The sequence below is a fragment of the Orcinus orca genome, chromosome 18 (genome assembly GCF_937001465.1).
Source record: "Orcinus orca chromosome 18, mOrcOrc1.1, whole genome shotgun sequence".
NCBI lineage: Eukaryota > Metazoa > Chordata > Mammalia > Artiodactyla > Delphinidae > Orcinus > Orcinus orca.
The window spans coordinates 66410539-66424333 of NC_064576.1; the positions used below are offsets into that span (position 1 = coordinate 66410539).

The 13795-nt window shown below is 43.1% G+C and overlaps 2 protein-coding genes across 10 annotated transcripts in view; one reads left to right on the top strand and one right to left on the bottom strand.

The window, feature by feature from the left end:
* Nucleotides 1-13795, top strand: part of SPART (spartin) — a 273868-nt gene that overhangs the window by 174105 nt on the left and 85968 nt on the right. The window contains exon 1 of one of the 2 annotated variants that reach the window (XM_033410120.2): nt 10293-10315. The exons of the other annotated variant lie outside the window; for it this stretch is intronic. The gene's annotated coding sequence lies outside the window, so the exon portion shown is untranslated. Of the gene's footprint in view, nt 1-10292; nt 10316-13795 lie in introns of those variants that run through there. 2 annotated transcript variants of the gene reach the window in all.
* On the bottom strand, nt 344-10285 carry CCNA1 (cyclin A1). Of its 8 annotated transcripts, none has more exons than XM_049701375.1 (9): nt 10268-10285; nt 8876-9061; nt 5756-6002; nt 5445-5569; nt 4544-4767; nt 3018-3222; nt 1943-2056; nt 913-1046; nt 344-605 (listed from the first exon to the last, which is right to left on the bottom strand). In XM_049701375.1, the coding sequence occupies exons 2-9, from the start codon at nt 9038-9040 to the stop codon at nt 554-556; spliced, it is 1266 nt and encodes a 421-aa protein (XP_049557332.1). In that variant the 5' UTR covers nt 9041-9061; nt 10268-10285; the 3' UTR covers nt 344-553. The 8 variants fall into 8 exon arrangements, with proteins under 8 accessions (XP_049557332.1, XP_033266015.1, XP_049557330.1 ...); XM_033410124.2 differs by lacking the exon at nt 10268-10285 and adding an exon at nt 9870-10178; XM_049701373.1 differs by lacking the exon at nt 10268-10285 and adding an exon at nt 9870-10178 and having other exon boundaries at nt 8876-9064.

Here is a 13795-nt window from a genome sequence, read left to right on the forward strand (position 1 = left end):
AACCCACTGTCTTTACTGCCTAGGGTCCAATAGAGAAACTAGAATAGACCGTGCTTGTTTACATCCCTTCACTAATCTGTTTAGGCTTGGAGTTCATCCCTTGCCAACTTATGGAGACCTACATGAGGAGTAAAAAGACAGGGAGGAAAGAGTCTCCGAGTAGCTATTTACCACACATGAAAGTCTCTGGATTCCTCAGAACACATCATCCTAATAGCATGCCAGATTTATAAAACCAACACAGAAGCGTTCTTGAAATAAAGATGACATTTGTAATACTCTCAACTAAAATTCCAGGCAGGTGTGTCAGCCATGGAAATCAGTAAATAAGCCTAACACGTGGTCAGAAGGCAAGTTGTTTATTCTTTAGGAAGTTTAGACTATATTACAAGCTACCAATGTCTAAGAGAACCTCAATACATTTACATTCTAAAAAATATGTCATCTATATCATAGCAACACTAGTTTGACCCAACCTGCAGAAACCTATAAAAATCAAGACCAATTCTGTTGATCTGGAGATTAAGTTCTGAAAGCGCTTCGGTTCTGAAACTTATCGTAGAGGAAGGACTGCGGGTGGTTCCACGAGAGACACGTGCATGTACCTGAAATAAGACCCAAAGCAAGTTCAGCACAAGCCAAGGACTTTGGTTTCATAAAGTCTCATGAGGGCCACAGAAAACTTTCTAGTAGTTTTAACAGAAAGGAAGGAGCTGGCTGACTAGATGTACTACAATGCTGACAAGTTATAAATCTAGGCCCCTCCAAACTGATTTTCTTGATTTGACATGAAACCTTACTCTTCCATCCTCGCACCAGATATGCAATTTGTTGTGTTTTTAATTCTGAAATTACTATCACTCGTTAAAGCTTTAAATAGTGAGCCCAGGTAAGAGAATCTCAGGAGCTTACTTTGAAGCCTTGTACTTCTCCCTAATTGCTTGCTGAGGTCGGTGGGGAATACCCAGGCACACTTTATGTAGCTCACTCAGGCAAGGCACAATTTCACTTAATGAATAGCCTGTAAACGTAGCAAGGGTTTCTGGCTAATCAAAACAAAAGACAAAAGAAGAAAATTGCATCATACAGCTTTATAAGATATCAGAAATCTGAAGATAAAATGGTGAAATAAAGGAGATTAATCACTTAGTGAGTATCCATGTTCATCTCAAAAGAAACTGTAATCCTTCCTCAGAGTCTTTAGAAATAAGATATTAGGAAAAACAGAATTCTAAATTTGCTCACATTGTACAATTATAATGCTCAATTTGGGGACAGTTCATTCTCTCATGAGCAGGATTTTTTACTGGCCTCTAAAGGGCCTCTACTTACCTGTACACTCTATTTAAATAGAATATGAATGAGTCTTAGCCAAATTCAGAATAAAAACTAAGAATTCTAGAAAAATAAAAGTAGATGCCCCACTCTTGTAGCACAAAGTGAGCCTTCAGAACCAAATCTAAGGGGCCCATCTCTAATCTTGCCAACCGTCACAAGCTAAGAAGCAATGCTAACTGCCCTGTTCCTTTGAAAGCCTGATACAACCTCTGACCATCCTAACTGGACCCAGGTTATTTTACACAGAGGGGAAAAGTCAACATCTTTTGCCTTGAAGTGGTCAATGCTTATACTACAACAGCCCTCCTTGCATAAAGGTGGGTGTTGAGGTTTCCAGACCTGCTTCCATTCAATAAGCTTGCCACCACCATCCCCTTGACTTCCTGCAACCTCTGCTCCCCAGTGAGCTAAGCCACTGAGTCCAAGCCATGAAGACTGACCTGCAGTACTCAGCGGCACGTTGTAGTCTGCTGGCAAGGCAACCAGTTCCTTATTAAACTAACTCTCCTTCACAAGAGGCCAGCCTATTCTAAGCCTTCAGGGTTACTGAGCAGACTTTAGATAGGCCTTGAGGTTCATCTAGAAAGAAGCAACAAGCACTTACCCAGAAGTACCTGTTCACAGTATAGTTTGCCAGGCAGTAAGCAGCTGCAGCGATCAGTGAAGGAAGGTATTTCAAGAACGGGTCAGCTTCAAGGAGACTCAGTTCTGCTACATACTAAGCACAAGAGAGAAAATCTCATTGGAATTAGGAATTTGACTAAGGTTACAAGCAAACCTAGAAATGTCAAGGGGACAAACTGTGTCATCTTTGTTCAGTGTGCATCTAGTGATAAGCGCAGAAATAGATGCTCAAAATTATTCACTGGGTTGGTAATTGCTATGCCTGTCCATAACCAGAATAACATTTACGTTGTAATAAATTTCAAGTAAATTTCAAAATGGATAGGCAAGTATTTGGCCTAACCATACAGTATACGTGATGGGTAACATATACTATAGTAGTGCAGGTTTATGCTGGTCAAGTAGCATTGCTCTGGCCACTGGAGCAGACTAGAGCCTTCAGCCAAAGGCAAAAATATGTCCATGTTAAAGCTATTAATTTATCAGGCAAATACATGCAGTTCATAGGCTAGAACAGTACCAGTGGGAACTTATCAAATTAAAAGAAACATATTGGGAAATTTATAGAGACACCCTTATTACTCTTTGCATGGCATATAAATACCAGATATATTAGATCATTATGGATGGAAACCAAGTTTTCCAAACCAATACTTTAGTGCCTTCAACTAAAGTTTAGAACTCCAAATGACCAAATAGTGCTTCATTACTTAACAAGTTAGGATTAGATTAGAGCCAAATAGAGCCATATTTATCTTGTTCCCATTCTGTAAACCTAAGAGGTATTGCTTGTATATAGTCTGTATATAACAAGAGAACAGTTTCCAAGCTTAAATTTTTTCTAAGACCTGGGTGATTAGACAACCCGTGTCTGCCAAACACGATTAATAGCAATGTCTCGTAAGCAAAAGTCATGTTCTTAGAATTAGTTCTCTTCCAGTTGCCAAAAAGCTTTTCTGGGCCCAAGGCAAAGAACTGAAAAGGAAGGAAGAACTGAAGGAGGCTGCTTTTTTTATCCATTTGGCACTGAAGTTCTTGGAAGTCATGTGGCCTACCTTGGCCAGGTTCTCAGTCCTGACACACACCCCTTGCCTCCTTAAGTACTGAAGGAGAAACTGGTTGGTGGTTGGCACTGTCAGGTCAAAAGCCAGGACCTTCAGGAGCAGGTGTTCCATTCTCAGCAGTTGTTGTTTTGTGTAGGTATCATCAGTTATAAAGACAAACTCATCAATTCCAGGTGGATATATTTCTTCATATTTCCTACAAAAGGGAAAGAGTTTGGGGAAGTAAAGCTTCGACCCTGTGCTCTCCCTCTTGTGCTGTCACAACCGTGCCTGTCACATGGCCCTTGCAGACTTAAATATCACTTACAAATCACGAAATGGTACAGGTGTGAAAAGAGGAGGAGCTTGTTTCCAGAACAAGAACATGAGTATGACAAGGATATGTCGTACTTACTGCTACGAGATAGTAACAATTTCCAACTGGGAGTTTTAGGTTTTGGCTTCTGATATGCTGAAAGATTCTGAATGACAGACATGTGGGTGAATTCCTCTTAATTCTATAGACTTCAAATCATCTTTTGTTTTTGTTTTTGTTTTTGCGGTACGTGGGCCTCTCACTGTTGTGGCCTCTCCCGTTGCAGAGCACAGGGTCTGGACGCGCAGGCTCAGCAGCCATGGCTCACGGGCCCAGCCGCTCCGCGGCATGTGGGATCTTCCCGGACTGGGGCACAAACCCATGTCCCCTGCATCGGCAGGCGGACTCTCAACCACTGCACCACCAGGGAAGCCCCAAATCATCTTTTGGAAAAGAATGTTATGTTGAACACAATGGTAGGAAAAAACTCCTTTGGTCTTAGATTTTTTTGAAAGATCATGTCCAGTTTTCTCTATTGAATTAGCAAAAGATGCTATATATCCAAGAGATAGATAATGATACAATTTCACAGTTATCGATTCTTTGGTTTTGTTTCTCCTTTCTGTAGGGAAATGTTTGCAATATTTTAGGCATTAATAAGTATTATGTCTGAGACCAGAAGAATAGAAAGGAAACTACCATTCACTAGCAGGTCACTTATTTAAAAGAATATTAGCCACAACCTAGCCCTTTTCTACACAATTAGATATTGTTATGAATGATTGATAGTAACAGGGACCAGCTAAAATAGCTTATTCACTATAACCAAATAAACTGTGTTATTATGAGTCACTTGCTAGATCATGAAGAGAAGACTTTTATGTAACCAAAATCTCTTATAATAGGACATTTACTCATACTAGAATACAGCCAAAAGACTACACCACAAAATAGTTAAATTGGATCCTGAATTTGAGCTGATGGCTGCCTTAGTCATGATATTGAACTTCTTGTTAAGAGGATCTTAAACATCCAAATGGAAAAGTGAACATATGGTAAGACTCAGATTCTCAGTAAACACTGTAAAAATGATGACATTCTATCAAAGGAGGCATGAATAAGTTTTACTTATCGAGCACTGCATTCCTTCAATAAATGGGAACGGAAATCAAGTGTTTTGACAGGCTGAAGTTTCACATTATTTGAGCTGAAGAACACTTACGAAGCCAGGAGAAGAGCTGCTGTTCCTACAAGCTGCAGTTTCCCTCTCAGAACAGACATGCAGGAAAGAAACCTGTCCAGGAAGTTGACGGCCAGGTAGAGAGTCTCTGCCCGAAGCTTATATTCTTCTCCCACCTCAACCAGCCAGTCCACCAGAATTGTTCGCATGCCTTCTGTGATGTCTGGTTGTTTCCTCATGTAGTGCACTTTGGGCATGTGTCTTATCTGTTTGGGGAAAGAGTTTTGATATTCAAATAGTTGCTATGTTAGAAAGATTACACCACAGAAAAATTTTTATGAGCAAAGGTTTTTAAAAATCTCATGAGCAAAGGTTAGCAGGAAACTCAGTCAAGAGCCAGATAAATCTTTACCATGATATGGAAGAAAGTGAGAAATTCTGGTTCTGTAATGCAATTAGTTAACAGATGACTTAAAGGAGGGGAAAAATGGCAATAATCATTATCCCCAAGAGTGAAATACTTAACATACAAACCCTTTTTTTTTTTTTTTTGGCGGTACGCGGGCCTCTCACTGCTGTGGCCTCTCCCGTTGCAGAGCACAGGCTCCGAACGCGCAGGCTCAGCGGCCATGGCTCACGGGCCCAGCCTCTCAGTGGCATGTGGGATCTTCCCAGACCGGGGCACGAACCCGCGTCCCCTGCATCGGCAGGCGGACTCTCAACCACTGCGCCACCAGGGAAGCCCCATACAAACCCTTTGAGTCAAAGAGAAATAGTCCAAATAACTGCTACTCACCTCACAACTATTATTTTTCATAAATGTTCTCATGTTTAGATGTCACAAGAATGCCATTCACTAATGGTTATGGCCAAGAGTGTATAACTATCTTAATATGAAGTGCTTGGGGTGCTGGCAATTGAAGGAGAAGTTGGGAAAACTCACTTCAGCTTCTCTAAGGTACTGATGAATTTCTTCAGCATATTCAGTCACATTTATCACATCTGTACCAAAATCTGATGCATCTTCAGACTGGGAGTAGAGAGATGAATCTACCAGCATAGGGGAAACTGCAGGGGGTTCAACAGTATCAGGTAAGAACATTTGATTTAAAAACTAGTTCCATCCACTAACCCTCTACAGGCAGTTGTGAAAATAGTTACTACTCAGGGTGTTCTCTTGCTAGTTATATGCTACTAAATGCTGCAGATGATTACAAAGACAGGGTACCATCAGCCACAGATGAGTTCCATTACCTGTGTTAAAATCCAGCAGGAAGTGAAGGTCTGACTTGAGTGTTCTGGTGTCTACTTCATAGGCATCCTCAAATGCCATCCCCTCTCGCCCTGTGCAGCTGTCTCTGTCGCCTTGCTCAGGCTTGTCCATGTACATGTCAAATCCTTGCTTGGCTGGCCCCTGAACCCCGCTGGCAGACAGCGCTTTCTTTCCAGCTGGAGGGAAGACATTTTCTGACCCAGAGAAAAACCTGAGTGCTGTGATCCCCTAGAAAAGGGTTAAGTTTCTTGTTAGAGGCCACCCCGTAGCCCTCATAGGTGCTAAGAACCCATGTGACTCAAACCAGCAGGCTGGAAAGATGAGAGGAATCTTAAATTGAAATATCTATGTCTGCAATTGAATTTCAGAAAATGAAGCTTCCCAAGGATGACTTTGCCCTTATCTTCGTCTACATTTGACATTTGGGAAAGGAGCTACCTAAAATTTGTCATCTTCCTCATGTATTTATCAAAGGGAACTCAAGATTATAGAAAAAAAGAAAAACTATAGCTCTCCTCCAAAGTGAACTAGGTACCACATGTGGATGGAAAATTGTAAATCAGTTTTTGTGCTTGTAGCATGACAGGCTTTTATACCAACCCAGCGAGGTTCTTGACACATAGTTACTGAGTTCCTATTGTCCTCCTTAAATAGTTAACTTTTAGTCAACAGGCTCCTGTAAAGGTCCCATTTAAACCTAGTTACTTAGAAACATGATGATTTTAGAAATGCATACTATGCATAAATTCTCCTATAAGATGTAGAACCTTATTATATGACATAATGAGAATAATACATGAGGTTCTGGACATTTTTTAAATACAGCCAATAGTATTTTCTCAGCAAATTAGATGTGGGGTGGAAGAAAAAGAAGGGTCAAGGATGACAAAGGTTTTGGGGTTGAATTACAGGAAGGATGGATATTCCATTTACTGAGATGAGGAAGACTCTGGGAAGAGCAGTCTGGGGCCAGTGTTCGTGTTTGGTTTCGCCTAAGTTTGAGATGCCTACTGCATGATCCAAATGGAGACATCAAGTAGGCAGCTCACCATGTGAGCCTGCAACATAGCTGAGAGGTCCAGACTGGAGATAGAAGAAGGAGTCATCAACAGATAGATGGTATTTAATGCCAGGAGACTTGAAGAGATTGCTAAGGGAGTGCGTGCAGATTGAGATCAAATACTAAGCCCTGGCACACTCTAGCTTTTAGATATTGGATGAGGAAGAACCAAGATATTGAGGAGGTGTGGCCAGTGAGCTAGGTGGGAAACCAGGAGAAAGCCGTGTTTTCCAGGCTGAGAGAGAAGAAACTATTTCAAGGAATAAAGAGTGATCAATAGTGTCAAATGCCACCAATCAGTCAAGTAAGGAAAGGATTAAGAATTGAGTCAAAGACAACAAGAGAAGAATTTGAGACAGAGTATTCATTCAACAAACACTTGCATGCTACCCTGTCCAGGCACTATTCTAAACACTGGAAATACAGCACAAAACCTGATGTGCAAAATCCTCATCCTGATGGAGTTTACAGTAGGCAAACTCTCAAGAAACACTGTCGTGAATGGGACAGTTGCTGCCAAGAGCTTTGTAGCTGAAAGGTATTTAAGACTGAAAAAAAAAAAAATCACAATATATTTGCATGCTTCTGGGTTTGACCCAGTAGAGAAAAGAAAACTGAGAAAGAAGAGCTGATGGAATGATATCCTTGAAGAGGCAAGAGGGCATCAGGTGTGCTGCACACATGGGGGTTCACGTTACATGAGAGCAGGGACACATGGGTCACGAAGCAGGAGGGGGATGGCAGAGTATATGATACATGGGAGCATGTGGAAATTCTCTTCTGGGTGCATCTATATTTCTAGGAAAATAGGATATAAAGTTATTAGCTGAGAGGAAGGATGGAGATAGAGGCTTTGGAGGATAGAGAGAAGGGAAAGTATAAGATAGACGGTTTCTAGAAGAAGGTTGTAGAGGAATAGAACCAGGAAATGTAGAGGTAGTGCCTGGCAACATAGAGGTTAGCTAACGGTTATGAATTTAAAGTGAGCATAGGAGTAACTACCAATTCATGAGAGGTTTTAGACTTCAAGTTTAAAGAAGTAAACATCGCTAAGCAAATTAAGTTTGTTAAAACCACCTTTACTCAGTTTTTTCCAAAGCTTGTAACAGATTACTTTGGGTAATTTTCTCCCATAACTAGATACCACCAAAACACAGATGCCTTGAACAGTCAGTAGATGAGTCAGTAGATGAGGCTTCTGACCTGGCCTCCATCATGGCTTTTTTTGGGGGGTGGGGGGTTCTTAAACCTCTCAAATTTTCTCACCTATACAATGGAAAGAATACCTGCCCACCTATTCCACTGTACTATTGCCAACTTCATTCCACTATAGATGTGCAGTACAGGCTTAAGGCACAGTTATGAGAAGCTTGCTTAATAACATACTTGAGGAATATTTTTTTTAATTTCAAAATTCATTCTTAAGGATCCAAACTCCTCATTCGCATTTTAAGTGTCTGAATTTGTTTACAGTCTGTTAAGGGAGGTACCTTTGATCAGTTAAGCACAAGCAACTGATATTAGATGGCCCATGATCCGTTTGCCTAACTGTCCTTTGTCCCGAGGAGAAGCCGACTTTTGAAGCATGCATTTGGAGGTAATCTAGTATAGCTGATCCAATCCTGATTCTAACACCATCACCAATGAGCTTAACAAAGGTTATCCAGGATGCTTCAGGCACAGCCTAGATCAATCTGAATACCACTCCAATCTGGAAGATCCCCAGTTCCGTAGTTTATTTTGGGGCATTCACATTTCCTTTTAGCCCAGAACTTAACTGACTTTACACATACTTGACCTAAACAGTACGTGTTATTTCCTTGATATTGGCAAAATAAGAAAGAAAATTATTCATGTTTCTAGCTGGAAAAGGGACCTCACAATGTGATCTTTAAAAAAAAAAAATGTCCCTATAGTCCAGATTCCATGGTTGAATACTCAAGAAGAGTTTGGAGGTAAAATTTCAAGAGAAACCCACCTCCCACCAAGACATGAGAGCCCTTCTCAGCGAGCAGCCTTCCTGGCTCTTCTCAGACATTACCTGGCCACAGGTCCTCCTGTACTGCCCATTCTCAGTTAGCACCCCTAGTACTGTTCTTTGTGGCGGATCCTGGCCAAGCTGGGCTCTGGTTATCATCTGACAGGCATCAGGACCTCGGGACACTGGAGCCAGCACTACTCCACTCTTGGAGCTGCTGAGATGCATAGCCTCAGTCTCCACAGGCTACTGCTAGCAAGGAAGGAGAAACAGACAAGCTGGTTAGTCAACCTCTTCCACCAGGGGCTCCAAGGATGCAGTGAATCTCCAGAAGAGAGAGCACTGTGACAGATATCTTCCCTGCAATTATTAGGGCTGAAAGGGCCTAAGCCACCGTGCGAGCGATCAAAGCTGCTTTGAACCAAAACAGCGATTTGAATCTCTCCAGGCTTTCTTCCAAGATCTGGTTGACAGCTGGTAGGAGAGAGAGAGAGACGTCTGACAAACCTCCAAGCCGAGACGCTAAGCCCCACGTTAATTGGGAGTCCAAATCTACAAGCCCGTGTCTTTCCGGGCTATTATGCTTATTCGTCACCCCACCACCCCCCTGCCTGCAAACAAATGACCCAGGATACATCACTGTGGGAAAGTACGTCCCTTTCCCAAGTGATAAGCAGGGTGCTCTTCCGCGGCCCTCCTCCCACAAGTCAGAAGTCTCCAAAACCTGCTTGGAACCCACAGCGGGCCTCGCTCTTCTCCGTCTTATATCTTTATACATCTGTCTCAAACAATTAGCAAGTGCACACGAAGACTGGGAATGAGGAGCCGCCGAAGGGGGCGGGGCGGAAGGAGACAGAGATGTTAATAGATTCCAGTCAGGGAGCCAGAGTCCCAGCTTTGGTGGCCCAGCGCTCGGAGCTATTTACTTTCAACACCTCCTCCCCGCGTCTGTTAAATCGGCCAATCAGCGGAGCTCCTGGGCCTCGCGGGGCCGTTTCCATGCCAACCGCAGGGGGCGTGCGCGCTCTGAGGCCGCATCGCTATGGCGTCCCCTCACCTGGCATGTTCCGGGCGGACGCAGGCGTCCCCTGGGCGTTCAGAGCCGTGTGGGGCCAACCGGCGACGGGCCCCGGCTCGTCCTACCCGGACCTGCTCGGGCGTGCTTGGGCGTGCCTGGGCGGGCGGTCGCCGTGGGTACCTGCGCCTCTTGTGGCAGATGTTTGGGAGGGAGGAAGGAGGCCCACCCCGCGATGGCCGGGGTTTGGAAGGGACTGTTTCCTCGAACCCGTTCTCCCAACAGCCGCTAACTCCTCCCGCTAACGTCTTTTCCGCGGCCCGCTCCTGAGAACCTTGGCTCGGGAGAGCGACGCAGGGCCCTCGGGGCTGCGCAGACCGCGGCGCCTTGACAGCGCCCGCCTGAGAGCGCGGCTCGCTCCCCTTCCCCGGCTCACACACCTACACCTCCTCCCAGAGAGAGGGCAAGTAGCAGCGAGTTGGCACCAGGTTTGCTCCGGGGCCTCTTAATTCGTGGTGGCGGCGTGTCCTCGGTCATTTTGGGTCCTTGCGTAACAGAGGCCGCCCCTGGCTGGCCCGGGTTTGGTGCATGTAACCTGGCAGGGCGGGAGAGGAGATCTGGAGTTTTAGGGTCACACGTGGTGCTCGCAGTCCCCAAGAGAGGTTTTCCGCGACGGGTTCGGCAGCCACAGCGTGAAACTGGTCCAGGAACGCGGAGATAGTGGCCCAGGAAGAGGAAGGAACGCGGGTGGCAGCAATGGGGCCTGGGACATTGAGGGGGACAGTGGTGAGGCTCGGAACTAGGGGCTGGGTGGGGGGCCTGGCCACGTGGGGAGGGAATCCTTGGGTAGGGGTCCATGGCAAGGTGAGGAGGAAGCAGGGGGCCTAATTTGGGGTAGAGGTGAGGGTAGGGAGAAGGGGCCCTGCCCACTCAGGAAGGGAAGAGAAGTCTTTGGAAACTAGGGAGGCCTGGCACCTGCAGAGGTAACTGGCAAGCCAGGTAGAAGAATCTTTATTTTTTGAAAATATTCGTGTGTGCGTACGCGCGTGCACACACACATATTACATATGTTACTGCTTTTGTCTCTTTATTTTTTTAAACACCCATCCCAAAGTTTCTAAAGCAGACCACTAAAACCATTCAAATGGCCCTTTTAAGAACTGGTTAGTTATCACCTTATTTTGAATGGAAATGATTGTTAATCTTACCAAAAATTTTTTCTTAAGTATTTATTAATGTGTTCACCCAGTGAGCTGGGTATGCATTAATTTAATGGGAAAATTGAAGTATTCTACAGAAAGTGAGGATGAAAGTGTTTGAGTCAGATGTTAAGAGGCAGTTGGGAAGCATCTTGGAAATCAGTGCTGGATGCAGGAGGAGAGCAGAAATGGATTTTGTTTAATATGAAACTAACTTCTATACGTTTATCACCAACTTTCATTGGGAGGCAGCGATCCGATCCCTTTGCACCCTGCCATTCCTATGCCTCTGAATATGAAGGCAACACGGGAACTCTGGTAACATCTTGATTGTGACAACAGATGTAGGCAAGCACCAAATGCTGGGCTTTGCAAAAAGGTACTGCTCTCTGGTGGAGGAAAAGAGCCTTTCTGCTCCCTTCCCGCCTAGCGCTGCTTTTGGAAGTCTTCTTGGGACCCCTCCTCCACCTGATAACACTGTTGTGATTTCTGGGGACGCTGAAGGCCTCAGTGGTGGGGATCCACTTTGGACTCAGGAACAAGTTTTGCCAAGATCCGGAGATGCTTTGGCAGGACTAGAGTTCGTGCACTCACCGTGACCTGACCCTCTGTACATCCCTTTTGATCTGATTTCCTTGACAAAAGTGACCGAGAACTTCATACTCTGCCTTTCTTCCAAAACAAAGGAGCCAGTGCAATGTTTGTTCCTAGAGCCTATCTTGATCCTCTTTTCTGAGATTGAAGCTCAAGCAAGGAAAGGGTAGCGCTGGCCTCCTGGAGAGGCAGCTCTTTGAAGCTGGGTGTCCTGACTCAAATCTGGTCAGGACCAGAAGAGGAGGCTACTAAGGTGTCTGGAGCCTCTCAGCTGTCTTTAGTCTGAAAAATACCTTTTAAAAAGAAAACAACTCTTAACCAGATGGGACCCTTGGATTATTTCATACCCATTTTCCCCTACCCTCTCTCATGTGAATAGCTGCAGCCTAATCCGGCCTTCATGAATATGAAATATTATTATTATCATTACATGTTACCATCTTTCTTCTTTCTCCATCCACTTTGTTAAACTTGGCAAAGGGAAATGATATGTGGCTTATGAGTTTATTGCTGTGCTGCCTTAGAATTCAGTATTAAATCATTGAAGTCCTCTGCTCAGATCTTAAATTGGAGAGTAATTCAGGTGAACTTTTATGTATTTTTTATATGTGCATGCATATAAATTCAGATATTTATATAGCTTGTGCAATACTTATGGATTTCCAGAGTTTTTTAAAAAAATCGCCACTAAATATTTGAACAAGTAATGATTGATGGCATAAAAACAAACTCAACTAATAAATAGGTGCATATGCCTCGGAGCAACTAAGTGCTGGAAAACTTGGCCTTATAATTAGGAAAAATAGGAGAAGAGAGAATAGAAAGGACTTTCTCACAAATTATGCAGTTTTAGTGAGATTCATAATTATATCAATAATTTTGCTATTAGTGTAACAAAATCAGGATTAGGACTCAAAGTTGAGTAGATTTTCAATGTCTGAATAATTAAACTATTAATATATTGAGAAGTGAACAATACATTTTATTACAAATACATCTTTAATGTCTAAAATATTTGGTATAACTTATACGCTAACATAACAATTTCTTAGTATAAAAATTTACTTGGTCAGCATTTCCAGCCTGATATTCAGTGCTCGGCTAGTTTTGATGCTAGGATTAATTTCCATGATAAGGATGACAGCTGAATTCTTTACTAGGGATTTTTAAATCCCCAAGTCCTGTTAAAGCTGATTCCTCCCCCCTCCAAACTTCAATTCAAAGACAGTCTTTTCTGTTTGCCGGCAATTACCTGGCAGTTCAGAAGCTGTTATTACTTCTCTTCCATTTGCTCATTGTAGCTAGTAATTAACTTTCCGTTCAAACATTTCAGTTTTCATTCATTTGTATGAAATCAAGTTGATTTTCAGCATAGGGATGAAAAAGTAGAAGAGCTATTTTTTTTTAAGGACCTCTGTCCCTTTTAGGGACTTATTTTGCCTGTTCATGGACATGCCTCTGCCGTTCTCAATATACGTTTAAATTTAGAACATAACTATGTGGTAAGATGAGGGACAGATGCTGGGGATGGCGGGCGATTTGTGACATTTTAGCCCACTTGACCAAAGGATCCAGTGAGTCCAGTTTGAGAAGCAGCCAAAAAATGTACCTCCTTAGGAAGCTTATATCCTTGGGTGGTGCAAAGTGGAGCCCTTAATACGTAGCAGGTGAAGTTAGTTTTCATTGAAGTTTGTAAAGTCACTTTCTTTGAATGAAAATAGTTTGAATACATACATGATAGTGACCAAAGTCTACTATTCATTAACTCATTTTACAAATATTTTTTTGAGCATCCATCTTATACCAGGCAGTAGCTGGATATGGGACAATTAAAAAGGATCCCTGCTCTCAAGGAGCTTTTTGTTCAGACAAGGAGAAGGTAAATAGATTGTTATATAAGGTGCCGCATAATTAGTGTTTATTTCATCATGGACTACACAGATGTATGAACAGAGAGCAGTAAGAACTTAGCGAAAAGGAAGAATGCATGTTGCTGTGGAGATTTGGAAGCAGTATCCAGATCTGCTAATAAAGATGATTAGAATAATCAATTTTTTTGCAGGACAGATGGTATAGTCTACATTTATTCTAGAAAGGGGAAACCCAAAGGACAAGAATTGTCAGCAGTGTTTATTCCCAGTCTCCCAAGGAAAAGCAATAAACTGTGGTGTCTCA